General features: G+C 41.9%; 1 protein-coding gene across 2 annotated transcripts; it reads left to right on the forward strand.

Annotated features, from left to right (window-relative positions):
• Positions 1–1,356: 1,356 nt before the first annotated feature.
• arih2 (ariadne homolog 2 (Drosophila)) lies at positions 1,357–25,202 on the forward strand. 2 transcript variants are annotated; one of them, XM_078288365.1, is made up of 15 exons: positions 1,357–1,409; positions 7,316–7,879; positions 10,642–10,709; positions 11,186–11,258; positions 12,114–12,255; positions 14,378–14,499; positions 15,552–15,661; positions 18,168–18,285; positions 19,022–19,072; positions 19,619–19,640; positions 20,254–20,405; positions 20,735–20,878; positions 21,727–21,795; positions 22,067–22,192; positions 23,176–25,202. In XM_078288365.1, the coding sequence occupies exons 2-15, from the start codon at positions 7,613–7,615 to the stop codon at positions 23,245–23,247; spliced, it is 1,536 nt and encodes a 511-aa protein (XP_078144491.1). In that variant the 5' UTR covers positions 1,357–1,409; positions 7,316–7,612; the 3' UTR covers positions 23,248–25,202. The 2 variants fall into 2 exon arrangements, with proteins under 2 accessions (XP_078144491.1, XP_071759261.1); XM_071903160.2 differs by having other exon boundaries at positions 1,391–1,409; positions 7,337–7,879.
• The last annotated feature ends 1,073 nt before the right edge of the window (positions 25,203–26,275 follow it).

Here is a 26,275-nt window from a genome sequence, read left to right on the forward strand (position 1 = left end):
CTCCAGCAGCACTCAAGGACACACACACACACACACACACACACACACACACACACACACACACACACACACAGCCTGAGGAGTGCACAGTCATACACTGACCAGACACAGTAGAAATAGCTTCTTCCATTCTTTCCATATTTCTGAAGCTACACAGTTCTGACTGTCTGGCAGCTGTTGTTGCTTTAAAAAAGGTTCTGACAGTCCTGGAAAAATAGGAAAAGTGATGTGATGTGATGTGAAATTGTGTTTTTGAGTATAGTCACTAATTTCACTAAATTACCTTGCTATATTGATATGTGACTAGCCAAATCAAGGCCTTGAACATTCAAAACCACTGAAATTGCACTAGGCATTCATTGCAATGAGTCAATCCATTCATTCTATATTACATCTGTAGCAACTGATCGAACTGTTTTGAATGACATTGTGTGTGCATGAAGACATGACATCAGCTGCATTAGACGATGGGTAATATCCTCCTCATCAGCAATTCACAACCAATTATCAATGCATTAACCCTAGGAGCTTGACCCTCTCTACTCCTCTCTCAAGTATTGCTGAGAGGCTCCATGCATTGTTTACAATGCCATGGCTCCCATACTTGCACAGTTAAAATACTTTCAGTGCAATGCTTCTGTTTTACTTGGAAACAGCAGTTTTCGCTGAATGAAGAAATGGCATGTCCCCTGAAGGATAGCATACTAGTATCTCAGCAAGATTATATGTATATGTATATATGGGAATATTGGAGAGACACCCTAGGACATAACAAATACCATATATCATAATATGGATTTTAATGGAGTGTTTTAGTGTCCCATGATGGTCTAAATGCTGTTTCAGAAGATTTTCCACCCTGGCAATACAATTCTGGGGGAAACACTGAATACTTGCAGTTGTTTTTTTTTGCCTTAATAAAGGTCAAATGTAAAGATACTGAATATCAGCATAAAATATCGGCTATCTGCATCTTCAGTCTAAAATATCAGAATTAGTATCGGCTTTCAAACACCCGTATCAGATGAACCCTAATATAAACCAAATGTAAAAAGTGTTGTTTTTTTTAACTCTTAAACTAAACCTCCTGTACTGCTCCCACAGTAGAGACGTGTCTATTTATAATGTAAGAAGCATGAAGAGGTTTCCCATCCTAGTAATGCTGCTAACACTAACGCAGCACGGACTGTGGACATGCAGTAAAAAGCGCCTCATCCTATGGCCTCATCTTTCCTGGAAGAGAGCAAGGAGGCAGCTCGAAATGAGAGACGCGGAAGTGACGTCATTTATAAATACCCCTGTAACCGTCTACCTTCCGCTCACCAAGCGACCAGAGTCTAATCGCTTTCTGGATCCTCTCAAACCGCTCCTGGCTGTCGCTGCGAGCCGAGCCGACGCTGCTCCGGGAGGTAAATATGAACAACTTCACCGGGTGGGAATTCATACAACGGTTGTTTGTGTCTGTCTGTTTATTCTCGGAGCTCCGGCAGGCCTTGTTTACATCTCAATCCCCGGACTAGAGTGGGTGAGAGGCGGAGGCACAGCGGGGGGGGGGGAGGGTTTGCTAACTTAGCTAGCTGGTATGTTTTTTTTTAAATTCGTGGCAGGGAACAATAGACACGGTTGTTTTTTAATAAACTTTCAAAAGGCTATTCCCAAAGTCCCAAACTGTGTAGCTACTCAAATGCGTGGGTTTGCCTTGCCGTTAATTCACTGCTGAATGTAATGTCAACACGCTAGCCAGGAAGCTAAGCCCGGCTAACTAGCTAGTAGCCGCTGTGTGAAATTGACTTTGCTGCCTTTTAGTTTAGAAGTCGGGCTGAATTCCCGTGGCTCTTGTAGCTAGCTAGCTACCAGCAAAACAACCCGAACCAGTTATATGTTGCTTACCTCGCCCCGAACTCATTTCCCCATCCCCCCACTTATATCTACGTGATCAACAACCCCTTGCTGAGTCGCTATGATATATTAGCCTAGCAATATGTATGTCACCCAGTTTGCTGCCTATTTTTAGCCTGGACCGGGCGGAATGCGAGCATTCGTCTGTAGCCGGGCTGGCACCGGGCTGGCTGGCCGACCACCGCGTTTTGGATCCAGGTGGATATTTGCAAAGTCATATTTGAACCCCGGTGGCAGCAACTGCTCTGATCCTGTGCCTCTAAACCTCGTAGATTCGTCAGGATCGCAGGTCGAAATAAGCCAACCTAAGGCCGGTGCTAAACTGTCATGGTAGAGGACTTTTCATTCAATGCATTCTCTACTTGCAACGGAATTTCATTGCCCTGCCAATTATATCAGGCACCCTGTCATGCGCCTGTATGCACATGCACTACTTCTCTGCTGTTTTCTACTTGCAGATAATGCCTATCGGTGTGGCTTTGGGGCAGGCTTTCTCGTCCCATGCTGTGCCTAACCTTATCACCCGGTTTGCCACCAAGTTAACTGCAGTTGTAGTTTCTCCCTCTCATCCCCAAAGCTAAAGCGTCACAGGCTAATCCTTTAAATCATGACCTTAAGCCTCTACGCGTGCCCTGTTGTGTCCCACACGTGTTTTATAGAGCTACAATGTAGTAGGGCCAAAAAGTACAGGAGATGCAAGCAAGAGCTGATTTTTAAATCCCGTCTTAGTGGAGTTAAATCCAAAGCTAGAGACTGATATACAGTGAACAGAGGTTGGATAGAGACAGGCAAGCAGATAGAGAGAAACAGAGTGGAATAAGAGACATGGAAAGGAAAGAGAAGTGGTTTCAATTGAATTGTATACAGCATAGAAAAGCAGTGAGTCAAACAGCGAGTAGTGTGGGTGTAGCTGTGATCTGATCAACTGTGCAGCAGGAGGGAGGGAGGGACCTTGGACCTGATCCAGCCACAACCCCTGGCCTCCAGATCTAGGCTAGCCGGCCTTCTAGCCAGCAAAGAAAACTAACATTTTGTCCACAGGCCACAATCTCTGGTAAATCCCCAAGTTCACCAGCCACTTTAACTGTCTGACATGCCAACTTGGCTTTTAGAATATAACATCTTCTGTGAGGGAAGTTTAGCTGCCAAGTAGAGTAGACAAATATATCAGATTTAGTAACATTTGGCTGGTGGCTGTGCTAATTTCTGTGCCATCCTTCTACTAGGCTAGTGGCTGGGGAGCTAGGCTAATATTTGAGGCAAATAAATATTGAAGAGCAATTTGGAACTTGGGACAAAATGAGTGTAATGTAATAATGTTTGGATATCTATAGCAAAACAACTACAGCAACTATCACACTGTTGGATTTTACTTAAATTGTGTGAGTCTGAAAGATACATGCATATAAAATGTGGGCAGAGCAGGAAACAGATGTTCTCACCTTCTCCACACAGTGGCTGGGAGTTTCCAAACATCATCGGCCAATTTAAGTTTTTCACCAGTGAAATATTATTTGTGGAAAATAAAAGAACCTCCAAACAATGGCTACCTGCCATAATCATTGGTAGTGTTGGAAAACTTACCGTCTAAAGCCAAAATGAGCAGTACTTGACTGGTAGCCAGTGGTCATTTCCCATCCTGCTTCTGAGGCCATGGCTGCATATTATCAGGAGTGACTTAGTTGGACAACCACAGGGTGGGGAATTGTCACCAGCCACCACCCTAACACTGTTAAATCTTTGCCTCTGGCTCGGAGGCTTTTCTACTTTTCGAGTCACTTGGCTAGGTAACCAGTCTTTTGGAGGTTATTTTCTACTCTAGGAAGATGTTTGGTAGGTGAAATTGTGTAAGCCTGCGTCAGCCACTGTGGCTGGTGGAAGTAAAAGTGAATTCTCTGCCTTAGAACCAAGAGGCTTCAGAGGACATTGGTGGAGGCAGGGTGGTGGATACATTGGAGGACAGGATCACAATCACTTTACTCACACCAAGTGCACCAATGAGCGAGAATTTGTCTTTGTGACATTGGTGCAGAGACAACTGTTTCACAGTATAGAACCTCACATACAGTGCAAAGGGAATTCACAAGCAAACACAATTTTGAAACACAAGATTGTAAACAAAGAAACGGCACACATTCAGTGAGGCTGCCAGGCACGGTGCCAACTGGAAGATACTTTGAGCAGAGGTTTTCAAAGACTTTTTAAGTCAAACGGTTTCAGGAAGGTCAAACTGGGTCCTGGAATTATGTTTGAGAAACTGGGATCCAAAGCTTCTGACGAGGTCTTGTAATCAAAGTCTCACCAAGTGGAAGAACCACTAGGTCTGCGGTTCTGAATGTTTCTGGTCTCACAGCCAGGAAACTAGCTTTTCATCCTCATGCCACAGTGACAACTGAATATCAAAACTCACCAGCTGCTGAACTATCCTTCCAGCCAAACCGTTTTGGCTTGGTTTTTACCATACAGCTCCCAAACAGTGTTACCTATCCAAGTGGCTGGTAGAGTAAACAAACTTACCAGCTGTCAGCCAAAGATTTCCCCATGTTTGGCTGGAGGCTGGTGTTAATTCCCCACTCTGAATTCACAGCACAGTTCGATTAGACTCAAGATTCCAAGCCACTCTATATTATTGATTGCTTGGAAATGCTATATAAAAAGACAAATAATGCAAGACACCACCAAGCAAACGCAGTGAGCTGCTGGACACAGCTCAAATTTCAATGTAGCACTACCTTGGCAGTAAGTGCGATTGTATGCGTAATGATTGAGCTTTTATATAGCCAGTGTTGTTTTGGGTTATTTTTATTTTTTTTGCTTGCATTGATATTCAAGGAAAGTCTTGAACTCAGTCTAGGGCACACTGTTTAAGAACCACAGTACTGGGCCAGTATTTTGGGTCAGGGTCCGAAGGTGGGTCGCACCTAGGGTCGTAATGCTTCTCCAATTATGTTTGAGAAATTATGGCTGCCCCATTTAGCGTGCATCATGTATTGCATTTTTTCCCCCACAGTTAATAATCATAAAGTATTGGAAACATTGACATTTTACTTAGCCTAGACCCCCCCCCCCCCCATTTTGAAATAACATGTAAAAAGTAGATTAAAAATCATGATCACAACGTCTCACATTGGATAAGTATAGAAAACAGATACATGGGTGTCATTTTGAAGTATACAGGTAATATATTTTCAGTGTAAAGCTGGGACCAGACGAGTTGGAATAATTTTGTGGAATAGGCTATATCTAATAAAACAAAATTATGCTGGAGAAATGCTGTTGTTAGGCTGAAATGCTGTTAATTGTTGGGAAAAAATGCCGCACGGTCTCAAATGATTGCCTGTGTGTGCTGACCTTTAGGGTGCAGCAGCCTTGTGTGTTTGTGTGTGGAAAGGATCCTTGACATAGGAGGTTGACCCTCAGTAGTGATGGTGCAGATGGCTGGACTTCCCGTCTGTACAGAGAAGAAATCCGATGGCCATGACTGAGTTAGTAACACAGTGTTCTGCCTTAGGGACATGAGATTGTAAGATTGTGGGGAGATTTCCTCCTTAAAACACTAGTAACACATGATTTTGAAGAAGTTTATAGAGACATTGCTTTTAGCAGAAATGAGGATAAACAGCTGGGAGCACGTCAGTGGGATTAATTTACTGGACTAATATGTGAGGAGTGAAAGCTTTGTGGAAAAATATACTCATGAAAACCAAATGTTTCAATAGTTCCTTTCCAAAACGCGATACTCTGCTTCATCACCTACAGTTCAGTTGTCAATATCACTGAAATACAGCAGCTCCAGTCTGTAAAAGCATCGCCCAAGCTACTCCCCAAACCATCCCAGAAAAAGCACCACGATATGACTCAGGGTTCAGTGACCATGCAGACGCCTCGGCCTCCTATCGGGTCGACGCAGACGTCTGATGACCGTGACACAGTGTCCTATTTTGTCTTATCTGTCACTATTACCTCAGATATTATTTATTATATGTTTTTATTATGTCTGCAACTAGATGTGCTGCTGCTGCCTTGGCCGAGTCCCTCTTGTAAATGAATTCCTTCAGGAATAAGCTGGATAAATAAAAGTTATTTCAGAAAATATCATAACATTTAAACCTAAATGGAACATACCAACTATTTTTTTTGCTCTTCCATACATTTACTGTTGTGTGGCAAGAAGCTTGAAGAGCAAGAAGCGTGTTAAGTGGGTTGTGATGCTTATGTTTTTGCTTTTGAGATGATGCCAAGCAAGCATACTTTTTCCTTAAAACATGAATAAAGTGCACTAAAGTGTTGGCACACAGTGTAGCATATTAAATATAGGGTTCATATACAGGTCTGGAAAGTATAGAAAACAAATTTGAAAAGTTGAGGAATTGGATGCAAAATATGGAAAAATAAGACACCCATGTGACTAAACATCTAATGTTGCTGGAGACCCCACTGTCATTTGACATATTTGTTATTGTAAAGAATAATGATCCGCTATAGAATAATACGGCCTAGCTGCCATTCAAACCGCCCCAGCCACTATCAGCAGACATCTTGGTGAACAGCAAACAAAATCTTCAAATCCAGCCAAAAAAATGAAGGTCTGGAACAAGTTTGGCATAGAGAAATGGCAAATGTGTAAGAAGCCAGAAAATAGATACTGAACATAGGAAGTTGAGATTGCTACCAATCCTCTCATCATTAGTCAGTTAACTTCAAGGCCTGATATCTGACAGCTGATACTAGGGCAGAAATATAAATGGGTTCTTTCGCCCCTTAAAAAACATTTTGTGTTTCCATTATTCCAAGTCTGCTGCAGCAGTGGGCACAATACGAGTTCCTGCACCCAGCAGGAAACTGTGAATAAACAGTTGAATGGGCTGTAAGTTGCAACGCTCAATCAACAACAAGAGAGCTGTGGTATTCTTTGGCACTTTCAGTCTTTATTTCACAAGTCTTCACTGACATCTTAACCACACCAGTCTGATGTGTGAACTGGTGACGTTAAGATGTTCAAGCTGCAGTGAAATGAAAAATGACTCTTTTCACCTTGTTAGCTAATTCTCCATATCATAACATACACCTACTTAACAGTAAATGCCAAAAAAAGGCACAAGATGTTTATTTTTCTCCTATTTTTATATAAATGTCTCATTCATTTTACTTAGTGGAAAGCAACATGTTTAGTGATTACCTCATGGCGTACCAGTAAAAATTCAAACGAATAACACAACATTTTTGACAAGCCTAATTTTGTCTTTTTCCACTTTCTCCACCCCCCCTTTCCTTTCTTTTCCTTTTTCATATCTTGCTTGCTCCATCCAATTCTCTTCCTATTTTCTTTCTTCCTGCCTTCTCGTTCTCATCCTCTTACCTTTCCTTCTCTCTCCTTCCTTCCTCCCTCGTTCCCATCCTCTCTTCTCCTCCCCAGTCTTGTTTTTTCTCTCCTCAGATCCTCCTGTACCCAGCTTTCCAGATGAGTGACGGGGAGTGCGACTTCTTCTGCTTCTTCCGCTGCTGCTGAGCGCGCTCTGTACGCGCCTCAGACAGGAAGAGAGGGCGTCTCTGGGTAGTGTAGTTCTCCCAGACGCGAGCGAGTGTAAGCGGGAGGGAACGAACCAGGAAGAGGGGAGGCGGAAGCTTCGAGCCATTTCAGCCAATCAGACCAGTAGGATCCGACAGGTAGGCGGGCCGTCTACCTGTCCGGGTGATTGATTCAATCGATTGGATGTCTGTGGACATGAACAGCCAGGCGTCGGACAGCAATGAGGAAGACTTCGGGGTGAACTCTGAGGAAGAGGAGGATGAGGACGACGGAGGAGAGGAGGAGGATCAGGGCGACATCGCCGGATACTACGACGGCGTGGCCAGCGACGTGGAGCAGCAGGGCGCCGACTCCTTCGACCCCGAGGAATACCAGTTCACCTGCCTGACCTACAAGGAGAGTCAGAGGGTGCTGACGGAGGAGGTCAACAACGTGGCCGCCGCACTCAAGGTGTGTGTGTGTGTGTGTGTGTCATATGACTAGCTGGGTTGCATGATGTGTCACTACTATCAAAGTATCCTCATAACTAAATCAAAGATTCTCATTGTAGTATAAGTACATGTAGGTAGGGCTGGGCGATATGGTTGAAATCAGTATCATGATTATCATAAGGATTTTTTCCGATATCAATATGTATCACCATATGGCTCACGTATGCAAAATCGTGATAAATCAAATTAATGTTCATCCCATTGAACCAAATGGTAATGTAAAACTGAAATTTTCAAATCATATTCCTACCATACCTCAGTTTTGAAATAAAAATTGCTCATTATCAGCAATTTAGTCAAACGATAACATTTGAATCCCATGGTTGTATACAGTCTTTGGTCTTTCCCTGTTCTCAAACTTTGTCCCTACAGGCCACCGTACACTCACTTTGACCATGAACCAGTCAAGTCAAAACAAATCAATAGCTGTGTATCAAACAAATTCTTAACCGAAACTTAACCGTTGTTCCCATGTGGCGAGTCACTTCATGATGAATTACAAACTTGATCCATTGTGTAAATGGTTGAGCAAGTTTTGAATTAAATCCCAATCTTCTCTCGTCTCTTTCTTGGTTCAGTACACTAAATGGCTTTGAAAAAGGAGTAGGGAGACGTTTCTATGAACAGTGTATGTTTGCTATTTTGGCTGGTAAAAATAATTCTTGGCAGGTCATTTTTTTTAGTTTACCTTCCCATGGCACGTCAGCCAAAATTTTTAATTTAGCACACTGCGCACAGGGCACAATCTTGTGTATTGCATTGAGATATGAAATTGTGAATAAAAACGCTCTGCCCGTGTTGACTAAGGCACTAGTGATTACTTTGGGCGCTTTGGCTCGAAAGCTCAGTTCAAAAACGCCATCAAAAGGAAAAAGGAGTCCACACACCAGCCAGGTAGGGCATCAAGCCTCAAAGAAAAAGGATACAAAAAAAAAGATTATTTTAGTTTGACATGGTGCAAAAAATGTAAATTGAACAGCAGAATAGAGCACTGATGATGGTCCGATGGGCTGACGTTTTTGCTTAAAATCAGTCTGGGGAAAAAAGTCAAATTTTAAAAGAATATTTTTTTTGCTATCATCTTTCTGATGTGCTTTTTTGAAGCTTGATGCCCTAACTGGCTTGTGTGTGGGCTCTTTCCATTTTTTGAATGGGTTTTTGAGCAATGATATATGGAAAGAGATGCATGCTGTTGGTTGAAGTTATGGTTGTAGTGGAAGTGTGAGGCTAACCTGAAACGCATACAGTGAGTTCACTCTTGAACGAGGCTTGCTAAAAATGTAATTTCCGGCCCGAGTGCCAGTATGACAGTTTACATTGTTCTGAGTGCGAGGAGGCTGACTAACAATAATCATGAGGTTACATTTTTGTGAATGCGGCCTTTCAGATTCATCCATCCACGCTGCACACTGGGCTTTTTTACTCTCCAGTTATTTAGGGAAACTGTGCTGAGCATGCACGCTCTTTTCCAGCAACGCCCTACTTCACATTCACACAGTTACACACATTCACACCTGGGAGAGCTGCTCAGTGCAACCAGTTCACTACTGCTGGCAGACCTGAGCAGCTCTAAAGGAGCAGCTGGGGGTTCAGTGCCTTGCTCAAAGGTACCTCGATCGCAGTAGATGAAAGAGGGGGGGAGTGTTTTCAGATTTTCCCAGAAATCAGCGACCTCCAGGTAGAGCTGGGTGATATACCGTATAATGTCGATATTGTGATATAAGACTAGATATCGCCTGGGATTTTTGTTATCGTAAAATTGTGAAATAACTTAAAAGTTACTTCTTCCTGGTCTTAAAGGCTGTGTTACAGTTAAGTGATACAATTTTCTGAACTCATTAGCCTGTTCTGGCTGAGTAAAATGAACAATGATTGGCTTTACCTGTTCATCATATCCACATCGCTTATTACTGATGATAATTACTAATGTTCTGAATTTTCTTGTGTGTAAATATCTTATGAAAACACGAATACTCATACCCAAAATATCATCACATTATCGATGTCAAGGTATTCGGTCTAAAATATTGTGATGCTTGATTTTGTCAGTATTGCCCGGCCCCACCTCCCAGGCTTCTCTAACCTCTAGGATTAATTTGAGCCGTTGGGCCTGTAGTGCCAGCTGATATGGTATGGTAGTGTAATTCTAGACACTCAGCTTTATCTTCCTGGCTCTTCTAATAGTATCACTGTATTATTACAGCTGAGAGAATCCATCACGTCACCCCGCTGGGAGATAAGTGACTAGATGTCAGGTTCCTAAACTGATAATTAATTGACCAGAACAGAGGGGTGTTAATGGAGTCAATACAGCCTTCTGTACTTCTGAACTTTTTCTTTGGGGCCACCAGAGAATTTAATTTGCCTCATCTATTTTTAGGAATTCACGGGGGAAAATGGTGGATTTTAACCACTGATGTCCTTGATTTTTATTTGAATGTATTACCATGTTTTACAGTGTTTCCCCACAGTATCTTCTGCCACCCATATTTAAATGTGGATCATGAAATATATTCTACACTTAGGCAGCAGTGTGTTGGCTTACTGTCAGTTACAGTGAAAACAGCTAAATTGAGGCAATATGACATTGCTCTGTGTCATCACAGTTCAGTTGAATTTCAAGACGGGGAGAGCTGACTCAACTGCGACTGAAGCAACACACCAAACTAATCTCTCTCTCTCTCTCTCTCTCTCTCTCCGTTTCTCTCTTCTCTCTGCCAGGTTTTACCGGCGGTAGCGAAACTGGTCCTTGTGCATTTTCACTGGCAGGTTTCACAAATACTGGACAGGTTTGTCTCTTCTGTCTTTCTCCCCTTCTCCCCCTTTCACAGTTGTTCCCACAGTCTGTCCGTTCTCCCTCTCTTTCACTCTTATTACCCATCTTGGTTTCTTTCTGATTCCCCCTCTCTTTCTCATTCTCCATCTTAATCCTTCTTATTCTACCTCCATTTGCTCAGTCTTTTCCTCAGATTTTTCCCTCTCTCGTTCTTTGTCTTTCTCATTGTCCTTTCTCTCAGTAACCCTCGTTCTCCTATTCCCTGTCTTTCTCTGATTCCCCCTCTCTGTCTCTGCCATTTCTCCCCGTTTCTCTCATTCTTTCTCTCATTTTCCCTCTTTATTTCTAATTTTCCTGTATTTTCTCTCCTTTTTCATTCGTTTTCTTTATTTTTCTTCTCTCTCCACATCTCTACTGTTTACTTTATATTCTCTCTCATAAACACTCAGTTCCTCACCTGACCTTATGTTCTGCTCATGTTTTCCATAGATATAAGTCCAACTCGTCTCTGCTGTTGTCGGACGCCCTGGTCCAGCCCAGCAGCACCTGCAGATCAGTCACTGTGAGTATCAGCAGACAGTGTGTGTGTGTGTGTGTGTGTGTGTGTGTGTGTGTGTGTTCCCTAAAGCCTGATATATGTTGCTGCTTGACTTCTGGTTCTAAAACTATACATCATTTTTTTATATCTTTCTTTCTCGACTCAAATCACATTTTAATCTGCATCATAGTTTCAGCCAAGTGATCTTGATTGGTCAAACATATCTTCTTGCCTTGTTGATTTTTCCCATAAATTCCCATTATTGGTTGCCATACCAACTCTGTGGCAACCAGGGAGCTAGTTAGCAGTCTTTTCTTCTGTTTTCTTCTGTTGTTTTGGTCTTTATGTCTACAGCACTTTGAAGAAAACTTTTCAGACAGTACACATGCATTGGTAAACATTGTGTAAAAGCCGTAATACCCTTGAAGACGCTCTTTAATGGGATTATGGGTAGTTTGGTGCTGCCAAAGGCTGAGCTGCTTCTTATAGCCACTGAATTTCCATCGTACCCATAATCACAGTAAAGAACGTCTTCTTAGGACATGAGGTCCACTCTTCGCTATAATGGAGCAAATAATTTTCTGATAAACATTTGGACTTGTACTTGGTGAATAATATGATTCTGATTTTAAGCTTATGATGAAATTCAAGCCATTGGTGTGACCTGTTAGGTTGTTTTTTCCAGTTTTGTATGAAAACTAATTTCTCTAACTTTCCTTGATATTAATGCTACAGATATTTGCATTTGTTTTGATTGATCTTTTTACAATTACCCATATATGTGAAGTGTTTGTGTCTTAGCTCGCCTCCCAGCTCTCCAGTGCAGTTTGTGTCTGTTGGTGTGTATATAATTTGTTTATGTATGTGTGTGTGTTTCAGGCCCCCCAGTCCCTCCAGTGCGGTGTGTGTCTACAGGTCGTACGGAGGGACGCCCTGCTGGCTCTGCCCTGCCAGCACTCCTTCTGCAAAGCATGCTGGGAGCAGCACTGCACTGTACTGGTCAAAGATGGCATGGGAGTGGGTGAGTAGTGAGTGTGATTTTGTGTGTGTGTGTGTGTGTGTGTGTACTCATCAAAGATGGCATCAGAGTGGGTGAGTCACATGCTCAGTTTGATCTGAGGCTCACAAGTATCTGTTCATTTATCTGTTATGCCATCTCTCCGTCTCTGTATTCATGTGTGTGTGTGAGCACGAGTGTGTGTTTGTCAGCTGAGGGTTACATTGTAGTTGAAGACCTCGGGTCCTTTGAAAGTTTATTTTAGCCTGAGCTTTCCTGGCAGACCAGACTGGTATTTAATTTAGCAAGGCAAGCTACATCAGTCACTTTATGATACTGTTTGTCATGACTGAAAACACTGTAGATCCTGGGTGTATGTTTCTGTATACGTCCATATTTGTTTACGTGTGTGTGTGTGTGTGTAATCCAGGAGTGAGCTGTGACTTTGAAGATAAAGGTGGTGTAATACTAAGTTTTGATGACTCCCATCTGGTGTAACATTTACCAGACAGGCATGCTCCTTGGACTACCGTGTTTGCGTGTGTGTGTGTGTGTGTGTGTGTGTGTGTGTGTGTGTGTGTGTGTGTGTGTGTGTCAGCAGGCGAGCAGATGGGTGTGTAGGTGTGCACATGGATTAGTTACAAGTTACTTCTTTGTATATATATATGTGTGTGTTAAAGTGTGCACAATTTACCAGTCAGTGAGACGCCCTGTCCTTTATTTGTGTGTGGGCGCATATGTGCGTTTGTCTTTGTCTGTGTGTGTCCCTGTGCTACTTCCCAACAGTCTCTCTGATAGTGTGTCATCATAGCAGAGTCCTTTTGACCTTGCTAAGTGTTTCTCTGTCAGCCGGACTGAAGACGGTTATATAACAGATGACCCCAATCCAGTTTCTGGGTCACTGTACCACTAGAAACTCGCCAGCTGAAGCCAAACCTCACCGAAATGGAACGTATTTGGTTACCGGTGGACTTGAAGAGTAACTCGACACCAAACCCAAGTCTGTGTAAAAGCCTGACATCTAATGGTAAAAAGCATGCTACTGAAATTGCCATCTGCTATTGGCCCATCTCCTCCTGGCACCAAAGATCAGCCAATAGCAGGTGGCAATTTCAGCTTTACACAGATAATGGGTTTGATGTTTAGTTACTGTTTAAAATGATGCGCACCGTCCATTGGTCCAGTAGTAAGGAGTGCAAGTGTCAGAGTTGGAGCCCGAGAGTCCTGGTAGCTTCCAGTGATAGAAGTTCTAGAAAAAGAAATAAAAAATAAGTGCTGAGAAGAGATTAATAGCAGAAGACGGTTGTTTTAAATCTCTGTATCGCAAAGGCTGCAATACAGGCATTTTTAAAATGCATTATTGTAATGCAATCAGTGTGTGAAGTAGTGATAATGAGAAGTGTTTGGCAGACAGTCCTCCCTCCAACCCTAGAGTATAAATTATGAGCTATTACTGTTGGGTTACATTAGCAGAGCAGGTCAATGTGTCTCCATAATCTACTGTTGTAGTGCTACAGTTGTGACAAAGAACATCAAAATGAGACTTGCAACTAGATTTATAAATATACATATTTATCACAAATATTGCAAATGCAGTATCTGTCAAAATAGTTAAAAACCATAACAACCGTGGTATATTAGGTAAAAGGCTTTGGTGCATTGATGATATTCAAATTAGAGTAGCTCTTGTATTGCTCAGGACTCATTCTAACTCTGTGTGTGTTTGGCAGGTGTTTATTTCGGACACCGTGTATGTGTTTTTTCTTTTTACATATTTAGCTATGTCTGTACTGCCTTCAAAGCCAAACAGCAGTAAAGTATTGTTAACAGTGAAACTGAGAAAAAAGGACTCTAAAATGTGCCAGCCAAACCTTTGTTAATATATAACTAGACTATATCATTTCATAGCATTTATGGGTGTACATTTTTGTTTATGATGTTAAATCAAAACCCCGCTCATGACTTTTGATCTTAAAAACACACAACACACTGGTGATTGGCCTTTTTTAGGGCAGTTAGGAGAGTGTATGCTTCTTTTCTCCACGTATCCTGCCTGTGATTCGGGACTCTCCATAATAAGCTCTCTCTGTGTGTGTGTGTGTGTGTGTGTGTGTGTGTGTGTGTGTGTGTGTGTGTGTGTGTCCAGGTATCTCGTGTATGGCTCAGGACTGTTCCCTGCAGATGCCAGAAGACTTTGTCCTGCCGCTGCTGCCAGGAGAGGAGCTGAAGGACAAATACAGACGCTACCTCTTCAGAGACTACGTCGAGGTGTGTGTGTGTGTGTGTGTGTGTCTGCGCGTTTTGAAGTTATCTGCTCAGACGCTACATTGAGGTCTGCATGTAACGTGAGGCATGTGGAGAGGGGGTGAGAAGAGGGAAAAACCTTCACACAGCATTAAATCTGAATCTCCTCATCACTCTCCCACTCTCTTTCCATCTCTCTCTGTCTGTCTCTCTCGGTTTCCATCCAAGTATATTTATGCAAATTATGATGCCTCAAATTAGAAAAGCTCAATGGAAACTGCAAGCTTTGATAAAGTTTCCTCAGTATTGCAAAAGGTTTTTATGCGTGCTTGAGCCAGAAAATGGTTTTGTCAATAAAGAAATGATGTGTTAAATAGCGATGGAAATGCATTTGTCGAATAAATAATAATGTAGTCTTGGCATGATCGGCTAGAATGGTTCACTGTCATTGCACAACAGGAAGTGGCTTTGGACTTGAAACATTTTGGAAAATGTCTGTAAAATACTATATCTATCCACCTTGATCTCCCAGAAATGTCATACATGCTGTTCCCATTTTTAAGTCCCTGTTGTAGTTGTATGGCCGTTAGTTGGTACATCAGAATATTGCCAAGTGCATTTCTTTGCTTTCATTTTCTGATGGCATGACATTTGGCCAATATTAGCTAGACACAAGAATAATAACAACCTGACCAATATGAATCAATTCTTATCAATCTTATCAATACGAATCAAGACTTTCCATTTTTTTATGGTGGATGTGTGTAGTTTTTTCTTCTGATGTACATTAAATCATTTTATTCACTTCTACTCAACTGAGGAAAATACACTTTACATTTTATTTTTTGCAGCATTTCAAAATTTTGCTTAAAATTTACATGGCAGTTGGATAGAAACATGGCTTCCTTCTATGCTGCACCTGATCTATCTTATTTAACCAAATCTCTCGCCTTGAAAGTCAGTAAGTTTTCTATGGAAGAATAACGGCGACCTCAGTGCCTCAGATCCACATAAACTTAAGCGTCCAGTTGTAGCGTATTATTTATGTCTTATCTAATCCTCCCTCTCTCCTCCAGAGTCACTTCCAGTTGCAGTTGTGCCCGGGTGCAGACTGTCCCATAGTCATCCAGGTCCAGGAGCCCCGGGCGCGCAGGGTGCAGTGTAGCCGCTGCACTGAAGTCTTCTGGTAGGACACACACCTACACACGCTCACACACTGTATGCAAATATTCAGAGCTACACGCAGACTTCATTGGGCCTCATTCACAAATCATACAATGAAATGAAAGTTGCGCGAGAAGTGGCATCAAGACCTACACAGTTACGGTGGCATACGTGATATCGCTTAGTTTGCACTGTTAAGTCCCATTCACACCTAGAACGACAACTATAAAACCTATAAAATAATGAACTATAAGATATACAAACTATAACGATACACTGTTGCTCAAGCATTCACGCTGCAACGATATTATCGGAGCATGATCACTTTACCGACGTGCTTTTATTTTACTCGCTCTCAAAGTAAATAACGACATAGCCGAAGGATTTGGGCTCATGAATTGCAGCAAAAGAGAGATGTGCTGGCAGAATCAATAATGCTCTTTCATGGCGCTTTCATGACATTATTGTGCTTTGTTTTATATGAGAGCTAGTGGTAGTCACCAAGTGAAGCTGTTCCTTTCTTTACCAGTAGGTGACTCTGAACATCACATCTACTGTGGATCAAAGAGGATAGTCTCCATGTTGAGAGAAACACCTGGAACTTCACCGTGGCTAAACGGGTTTTCAATACACGTTACCTTCCGGTCATAGCCATTAAAAAGATAGGATAATAACGCATTTGCCCTCGGCAGATCAGGTTGGCCAAGACATGATGCTATTTTGTTAGTTAGCAAGATAACTAGTCTAGTTAGCGGGTATATCCAAGTCAGTAAACAGCCTTACCGCTAATCCCAAGAGCTCTTCTGATCCCGACCGGTATGTCACGTTTCTTTTCAACATTTTTAGAGGCGATGGTCTTTGTCAGATAGCGCCGGGCTCCTCTGGACTTCTGTAATCAGTTCCTCAGCAAGCAACGGCATCACTGCAGCGAACTAACGAATTCTCCCACCGCTTCCTTTGTAGAACTTTATTTTGATTGGTTTAAAATGCTTTATCAGAATCGGAATCAGATTTATCGCAAGGTACATTTACACATACGAGGAATTTGATCTGGTGAGATTGCAGCGAAAGAAATAAAGTTAGTAAATAAAGTAATAAATTGGATAACAAATCAGAACACAATGAAAGTAAGTACAGAAGGAAATGGAACAGTGGTAAGACAGTAATGGCTCATGAAGTTGACTATGTTTAACTATTATAACATCCAATAGTTATGTCTTTTTGGATGTTTTTATAGTTGTAGTGTGAACACAGACATTCTGTTTACTTAGAACCATTTAAATCTTGTTATAGTTATCTTTTATAGTTATCATTCTAGATGTGAATGGGCCTTTAAAATTGTACAAAGTGCCACTTATATAGTATGTCACTACAATGCAGAGGGCAGTACAGAACACGTATTATACTAGGGTGCGAAAGCCAAGAGGAGGCGAGACATCAGTGGCCCGGCTTGCACAAGGTCAACCTAGTCTTGTTCTTTTGTACAAACAACATGAGTCATTTGAAACGTTCTTACGGTCAAACGCACTCAAGATTAATTTTTGTAGGCTTCATGCTGGATATAAAACAATTTTCTATGGTTAAAGACGTAAAATACGCTATCACAGCGGATATGATCATCAATGATAACATGTATTGGGTAGCTGAATACAGTGAACTCAGTTTGAAATGTGTGAAAAGCAGTATGTTTCACACTGTTGATTAATCTTGGTATATAAAGACCCACAAGCAGTGTGACAACTCTGACACTGGGGGAATGGCTTATTTGCTGCTATTGGATTACTTGCCAAATAGGGCTTTGGGGGGAGAGTGTACAGATAATTCCTCTTTTAAAGCCCTTTTTTGGTGCCATTTTCACATCAGAAATGCTTTCTGTGTCTGTGGTGGAAGCCCCAGTCAACACGTCATTTATGGAATTACCAGGTCACTGAGTTTTTATCCAGTAAAAGAACGATTGACAGTATTAGACACAAAATCAAGGCCATCCGCATGTTTCATGAATCCTACTTTGTTTTTACGTTAATACTTCTCTCAAGAATAACAATAAGACTAACTGAAGAAAGGTTTTGTGAATGAGGCCCATTGAATTCACATGTGGACACACAGCAGCTTCTGCGTTTGGCCCCAGAGTGAAGTGAATGCTTCTCTCACACAAGAAACTTTGAGGAAATTGCTCACCCATCGTTAAAATATTCCAAAATCCTGCATTGGTTAACTGTTACTAAAACATTATATGATGTCAGTGTTTGGCCACAAACTGACATCTAGTTCTGATGCTGTTTATTTACATACATTTACATGTGTTTTTACAGATCTAAACATATAGGTATATTCGTTCATGTTAGGGTTATCCATTTGTTTAACATTTTTTACTTTTAGATGGAAAACTAGCTTTTTTGAAACTTTCTTTAACTTATAATTTATAATACAGGTCTATTTTATGTCAGCCTTTGAAAACAGTACAAATGTAAATCTCTTTCTCTCTCTCTCTCTCTATTCTCTCTCTCTCTGTTCTCTCTCTCCTCCAGTTTTAAATGCCGTCAGATGTACCACGCGCCCACAGACTGTGGAACGATCCGGAAATGGCTGACCAAATGTGCCGACGACTCCGAGACGGCCAACTACATCAGCGCACACACTAAAGATGTATGAAGGACATGCACACGAAAACACACACACACACACACACACAGTTACTTCACCCTTACATTACCACACATACAGTTACATACACTCACACATGGCCACAAACACTCAGTCTCACTCAGTTACTCAAACACACACTTACAAACACTTAAGATGTATAACCGACACACTTGCACTTCTGTTTACACACATGCACACCTTTCATACTCTCACACACACACACACTTAAGACTGATGAGAGATGGACAGAGACACACACACACAAATATGTAGACACGTGCTTTTAAGTCACTAGTGCAGTGCCCGTTCAAAACATGCCTGTTCGGAACGGGCTGATTGCTTGGCCTCCGTTTAGTTATTAATTAATTAAGTTTATTAATATTAAACGTGTCGCGTGTCCAATCCGACACCGCACGTCCTCGGGTCCCCAGCAATACACCCGCCAAGTGTGAAGTAGATCGGACGAACGGTTCTCGAGATATGCGAAGGACACACACACATACAGACAGAGATTCCTTGCTTTATAGTATGATTATAGTTTTTTGCCATGATATCATTTTAGGATCAAAACTGTATCTGAGATGATGTCGGTACAGAAGTCACAACTGTGTCAGCGTGAAAACAATAACACATAAACATACATATTGCATTATAATTAAACAATGTGCCAACTTGTGGATTTCTCCCATCTGATATCTGAATTTGGTGTTCTTTTTTTTTTTTCTTTCTCCTCCAGTGTCCTAAGTGCAATATCTGCATTGAGAAGAACGGAGGGTGCAATCACATGGTGAGTCAGGCAGACCTGAAAATCACACTTTCCTGGAGCACAGCAAATGCTTAAAATACCTTCAGTGACTGGGAGCTGACAGCTATAGCTCCAAGTTAATGGAAAAGAAAAGAGGATGAGCGTACGCACAACCCAGGAAATTTGTAGCAGCTGCTGGAATGTAGTTGAACTTCAGTATTGAAGAAAGAGACCGCTGCACACTGCTGCCAATGCTCCCACATATTGGCTCTAAGTTACAATAACTTGAATAGTTTTGACATTTGGCTAGATCACACCTGGGCCGCAGTATATCTGAGCATGGTTCTTGCACATACATGACCTGTGTTACTTGAGGTGTGTTTGATTTTGTCTTAATAGACGCATGACCAGCCTCCAAGCTGGACTTGTCACACGCCAGATGAAATAAATCAAGCGCTCCATGTTCAGCTGCTGATTTGCTCAGATCTTCGTTGGCTCATGCTGAAGTGTGACTTGAGTAGCTGTCGTGTCAAGTAAAGTCCCCAGTTCACTAAATTGACTTCCTCCTTTTCTTTTTGTGTGTTTCAGCAATGCTCCAAGTGCAAACACGGTGAGTAGCGTATCTGAGGTTTACATTTATTTTCCTGTTTAACTCAGTGGGTTGAGCAAGCCTCTAACACTGCAGGGTTAGGGGTTTTTCTTTCCCACTGCAGTCACCCATGCTGTTGAAGCGTGCACTCATGGCACTGTAAGGCACTTTGAATTAAGTGGCATAGTTTCCAACCTAGTGGCATGTTAACATCTGTATTGGAGTAAAAGCCTTTTTTCTCAATTTGTTCCATGTTTGGGCTGTTTGCGACAGCTCACACTGTCTTGTAGGACATTTTGTTACGTTCAATGATCCAAGAACCAAGTAAAGCTATTTAAAAACTTGTTTAAAAAACTAAAATGTCTTAATGTATGTAACCAGGACAGGAAACTTTTTTCCCTTGGGGTCTCACACTGGTACATCGCAAACGTCACCAGCCTCTTAGGTATAATACCAAATTTGCTGGTATTATATCTCCCACTGTATGTGTCGGACATTACGCTAGACATTTATTTGGCACACAGTAAGTGCAAACAGAAGAACGCAAGCTTCTTCTTCTTGATGTGTGAAGCAGGGGGGAAAAAGCTCAGAATTTATGGTCATATCTGTGAGTTTCTGTTCTGTCTCCTCCCAGACTTCTGCTGGATGTGTCTTGGTGACTGGAAGACCCACGGCAGTGAATACTATGAGTGCAGCCGCTACAAAGAAAACCCTGACATAGTCAACCAGAGCCAGCAGGCTCAGGCCAGAGAGGCCCTCAAGAAATACCTCTTCTACTTCGAGAGGGTGGGTAGAGAACACTTTCACCCACGCTCGCACGCACACAAATTAACGGAATAGTTCACCTAAAAATGAAAATGTTGTTATTATCTAGTTACCGTCATGTCAGACGTAACACTGGTGATTGTTGGTATGTCCACATAACACACAGTGAGTGTGCTGGTGCAGCTCCGTGTCAGCCTTCTCCAAAACAACTGAAGTGGCTGGAGATTGGTTCTTTAGAGTTTCAAAAAAGGAAAACAAAATTCCATAAAATGACTCCCAACAGCTTGTGCAGCATAATCCAAGTGTTCTGAAGCCAAACTCATTTTGTTGTCGTCGGTCTTCCCCACCAGTGGGAGAACCATAACAAGTCTCTGCAGTTGGAGGCTCAGACGTACCAGAGGATCCAGGAGAAGATCCAGGAGAGAGTGATGAACAACCTGGGAACCTGGATCGACTGGCAGTACCTGCATAACGCTGCCAAGCTACTGGCTAAGGTACTCACACAGAAACGTGTGTGTGTGTGTGTGTGTGTGTGTGTGTGTGTGTGTGTGTGTGTGTGCACGTACTAGACAGCGAGGAAGGGAGGGAGCGAGGGCGACAGGCACACAGAGTGAGACAGGGAGAGAGATGGAGACAGAGAGTGAATGAATATGGAAGAGGGAGCAAGAAAGCAACTATGTAAAGTAACTATGGAACGCTGATTACTGTTGTAGTTATTCACCAATATTCAGTGTAAAAACATTCTGATCTGTCTATAAGTTATGTTATCATCTTGTCTTACATTTTGTTGTTTTTGTTGTTGTATGCTTTGGTAATATATACACATGTATCTCATGCCGATAAAGCTCACTGAATTGAATTGAAAGCTTGAGAACAAGAGCAAAATGGAAACATAATCATAAGACTTTTGAGTATCAATTAGCCTGATCAGCTATATTTAGCTACCAAAAATATTAAAAACTTGAAAAATTTCAACGATCAACTCAACTTTTACTAACTTTTACTTCTTCATTCCTACTGAAGTAGAGAGAATGAGCAGCAGTGCAAAATTTGTCACCAATCAAGCCAAAGGTCACATTTTGCCATGGAATTTGGCCAGAATATTTGCCTGTGTATCATGACCTTTTAAAATATCACACAAGTACTTCTATGTTGAAATATATCTATTAATATAGATGTGCTAGAGATCAAATGAAGTGGCAGAATCTGCAGATAAAGATTATGTCCAGATGAAGGTGTTTGTCTTAACTTTGATGCTATATTAAGTGGGGGAACATTCATTCTAAGTTCAGATGGCCATGTCAGTCCCAAAGTCCTGAGTGTCTCTTGTGTTTGTCTCCAGTGTCGCTACACGCTGCAGTATACCTACCCCTACGCCTATTATATGGAGTCCGGCCCGCGCAAGAAACTGGTGAGAAACAAACACCTCTCCCTGCCTGTCTGTTGAATGTATTTATTTACAATTGTACAGTATAAAGCAGTGTAATAATGGTAATCATATCAAGGGCGATCTTGTTTTCATCTCCCTTCCTTCCCCTCTCTTGCCCTCCTGCCCATTTTGAGTCTCGACTGGATAGTTAAAGACGCCACTCTAGAGATAAACACAGTCTCTTGTTTGTGTCATTGGGGGGGGGGGGGGGAAAGAGTAATTTAATCTCTGCTTTTCTGTCTTTTCTCTGCAGTTTGAGTACCAGCAGGCCCAGCTGGAGGCGGAGATAGAAAACCTGTCGTGGAAGGTGGAGCGGGCCGACAGCTACGAGAGAGGAGTGGTGGGAGGAGAGGGGGAGCTGAGCGCCAACGACAGAGGGGTGAGGGAGGAGAAATAATGATGGGGGAGGAGGAGGTGGTGCAACTGGGAGGGAAGGAAAGTAGGAGTAAAAGAGGAGAGGAAGTGTAAGAGGAGCTGAACAGAGGGGTAAGGGAGGAGGAGAAAGTACTATAGAAAAGATGAAGTTACAGAAGATTAAAGATACTCAGTCTATTGGTCAACTTAAGTGATGAGAACATAAACACCAAAATCATTCATGCGTCCCTGGTAGATCATTGGCTCTGCTGCTCCATGCTAACACTTTAGCTTACACTGTGTTGACTCAACATAGTGTATCTATGTTGAGTGATAGTAGGCGACTAGCATCATGTCAAAAGTGAGAAAATGAGAAGTTGTAGCAGCTCCAAAGCTAAATGGTGAGTAAACTTAAATGATATGCGGCTAAGTTTGGCAGTTTTGTGTGGAAGATTGGTAAACTTTACATGCAATATGATAGAAAAATAATGTACCGACCTACCAGGGACTACTTCTGTTCATCTGTTTCCATAGGAAGTGAAGCTGATGGGAAGCTAAAATCACTGCACAGTGGATGAATATGTAGTTTATCACCGGAAATAGTTCCAAAAATAAACCTGGCTACATCAGCTTTATTGAGTTAATAATATTTTATTTAAAAAATAGGAATCTACAGGGCATATAATTAAAAAAAAAAAACCTTTTATTGCTAAAAGGTCAGTTTTCTTACTTTGGATAATGCTAGTCACTAACTATCAGTCAATATAGTGAATGCGAAAGAGTTAGCATAGAGTACCGGAGCGAATGATCTACCAGGGACACATGGATGATTTTAGTGTGTATGTTGAACGGGCCAAACTCCCAAAAACTGTATGTACTGCTTTAAGAAGAAAGAATGTAGAAGTGAGAAGAGTTTAGGGCTACAATGGACTTTTTTTTTGTTCATTTGGTGAATGTTTTCATCTGAAGTGCTGTATAATAATACCTGAGGTTTTCTCCGCCTTGCAGGATCTGGAGAATCAGATGCACATCGCCGAGCAGAGGAGACGCACGCTGCTGAAGGATTTCCACGACACCTGAAGCTCCATCACCACTGCAAAGCACCAGCATCCTCCCTCCCTCCTCCCTCCCACCTTTCCTTCCTCTCATCCCTCGGTGCACACATCCTTCACACTCATCCCTCCTCGCTCATTCACCTCTCTGTTTCCGTCTTTCCTTCTCTCGCTCTGATTTGCTGCAGGGTCACAGAATGGCACGATTGTATCTCCCCTTCTTCTTCTTCTCCTCCTCCTCTCATGTACATCGTTTGGCTTCACGACATCACGTTTGCTCTGGCTACACTTGTGATTTCAACGCAGCTTTTAAGATCTGATCAGAAAGGGTCAAATTTCACATCCGACGCGACTGAAAACACTGATTATGCATTTTCCGTGGCTGTATTTATTTTACATATCAGGCATTTAGCTGACGCTCTTTATCCAGAGCGACTTGCAGTGGATGCAATTAGGGCTGAAACGATTCCTCGAGTAACTCGATTACTAAAAATCATCGATGCAAATTCTTTGCATCGAAGCTTCGTTTAATCCATATAACTATATACACACTCAGTGTTTCGCACGGATGATTATTACTGTTGCACAACGCGCTGGAGAAAGAGAGAGAAAATAGCGAGGGGCGAAGAGAAGAGACAGGCCAGAGAAAACGACAGAAAGTGTCCAAAGTTTCGGATCCAGTGTTGCCAACTTGGCGACTTTGTCGCTAGACTTAGCGACTTTTCAGACCCCCCTGGCGACTTTATTTCTCAAAAGCGACTAGCGACAAATCTGCCGACTTTTTCTGACCATTTTCTGACCATCCATGATTGCAGTGAGTAGGGTCAGCGGTGTAGGGCAACCCTTCAACATAGCAAATAAATGTACATTAGCCAGTCTTATGAACTTGTATGATATTTAGGCCTAGTAATAAATATCAATAATAATTATTATTTCACCTCGTTTTCAGTAAATCACAGTGTAGTATGGACAGCTTCGTGCGGACAGCTTTTCTCTTTTGTATATTTACTATTGCTCTTTAATAAAGCAAAAGTATTTCTTATCCGATTACTCGATTAATCGATGGAATAATCGGTAGAATACTCGATTACTAAAATAATCGATAGCTGCAGCCCTAGATGCAATAGCAGAATAAGCTTCATTTTCCTAAGATCACCAAAATTATAAGCAATGTCAGAGCTGTTTGTGCCCGGACTTTACTGCTGAGATGCTAGAATGACGATGTGAAAGAAGTACTCATAAAAAGTGCTAAGGAGAGATATTTTTTTTTTCCCACATTTTTGAAAACAAATTGGATCAGGTAGACGAGGAACATGTGGGAGACGGGATGATATTCGTTGAGGAGACGGTGATGGCTTTATTTCTGCATTACTTTGTCCCGTTCTTCCTCTCCGTCTCTGGACATCGCTCGTATTCGTCTTTATGTGGTTGTGTCCACATGATGCAGGATCCAATCCCAATGCGAGCCCGACTTCTTCCATATCCAGTTTAGGGGGGGAAAAAAAATCCAGTGATCAGATGCTAAAAGTCGTACTGAACCGCCAAGTGTAATCTCAGCCACTCACGCACACTACAGCACCACCCATTTTAAGCATGCGCGTGCACGCTCACAACCCGCACACACACACACACACAGACACACACGCATAACACATTCACACACTCATGCTCAAACACTCCGCAGTGGAAAATAAACATTAACTATTAATTTGCCCCCTCACCCCCCCATCTCGTCCATTCTTTCTTTCTTTACATCCATCCCCCCCCCCCCCCCCCCCCTCCTCTTCTCTTTGTTGCTTTATTTTCTGTTTTTCTTTCTGCTCACGTTGTTCACTTTTTCTTCTGGAAAATGGCTGTTGATAGATAGATCGTTTAAAAAAAAAAAACTGAAAAAAGAAAAAAACAAAAAAAATTGCTGTAATTTTCAACGGTTGTACATTAATACAGAAATAGAGTTACTGAGAGAGAGTTTTTAAAACCGGACCCTGTCTCTTGTGTGTTCATTATGCATACACACACACACACACACACACACACACACTCTGTAACAACAGGTTTGGAGGGGCAATGAAGGGAGATGACCCGGTATCTACCAGGAAATACATCACATTAAGGAAGTAAGATGCTCTCAAAATACACTTTCATTGTGACTTGAACAGCAAGACCACCTTGCTGCCCCAATTTTGGGGAAATCTACTCATTTTAGGGGGAAACAATACACTGTAATGGATACATGTTTACAGTCTTGATTTTGGTGACTGTGACAAACCCATTGATCTTACAGTGAGCTTTATTCTGATAACAACACATTGTTTAATGCTTTGTCTCTGTACTCAGATTTTGGATATAATCTCAGTACAAGAGCACAGCCCCAAATGATTTTACCAGAGGTGTGACCAAGTCTGCTTTGCTCAAGTCCCAAGTCGATCTCAAGTCTTGAGGCATAAGTCTCAAGTCGAGTCTCAAGTCCACATGTAGATTACTGAGTCAAGTCCATGTCATTAATGTCAAGTCTAAATGACACCAAGTCGAGTCAGAACAAATCAAGAGTCCAGTATCAATTTAATATCTTAAAGAAAACTAAACTTGGTAAGAGCATCATGACTTTCAGTTTCAACTTCAATAAATTCAATTCACAGAAATTGAATTCAGTCGTCTGCTGGAACAAATCTCATCACTTTCAATCGGAGTCATATACACAAACACAAGATCTCAAGTCAAGACTTTAGAAACCTTTTCAAGTCATCAAAGTACAAGTCAGATTCGAGTCCCAAGTCACCAGAACCTAAGTCAAGTCTCAAGCAATTCAAAGTGACTTGAGTCCTCACCTGTGGATTTTATTACAATGATACTGATACACTGGTAAGAAAACATCCATGTGTTGCTTTTCAAATACTTTAAGGGTTCAGATCTGCATTTGGTTTTCTCCTATGATACACACCCCACCCCACCCCACACACACACACACACACACACACACATCCTGCATCTGTCCTGCATTAGCACTGCTGCAGGCTTTTCCAGGGGGGGGTAGTAGGATTTCCTGTTGGTATATT

The sequence above is a fragment of the Centroberyx gerrardi genome, chromosome 14 (assembly GCF_048128805.1).
Source record: "Centroberyx gerrardi isolate f3 chromosome 14, fCenGer3.hap1.cur.20231027, whole genome shotgun sequence".
NCBI classification, from domain to species: Eukaryota; Metazoa; Chordata; class Actinopteri; order Beryciformes; family Berycidae; genus Centroberyx; species Centroberyx gerrardi.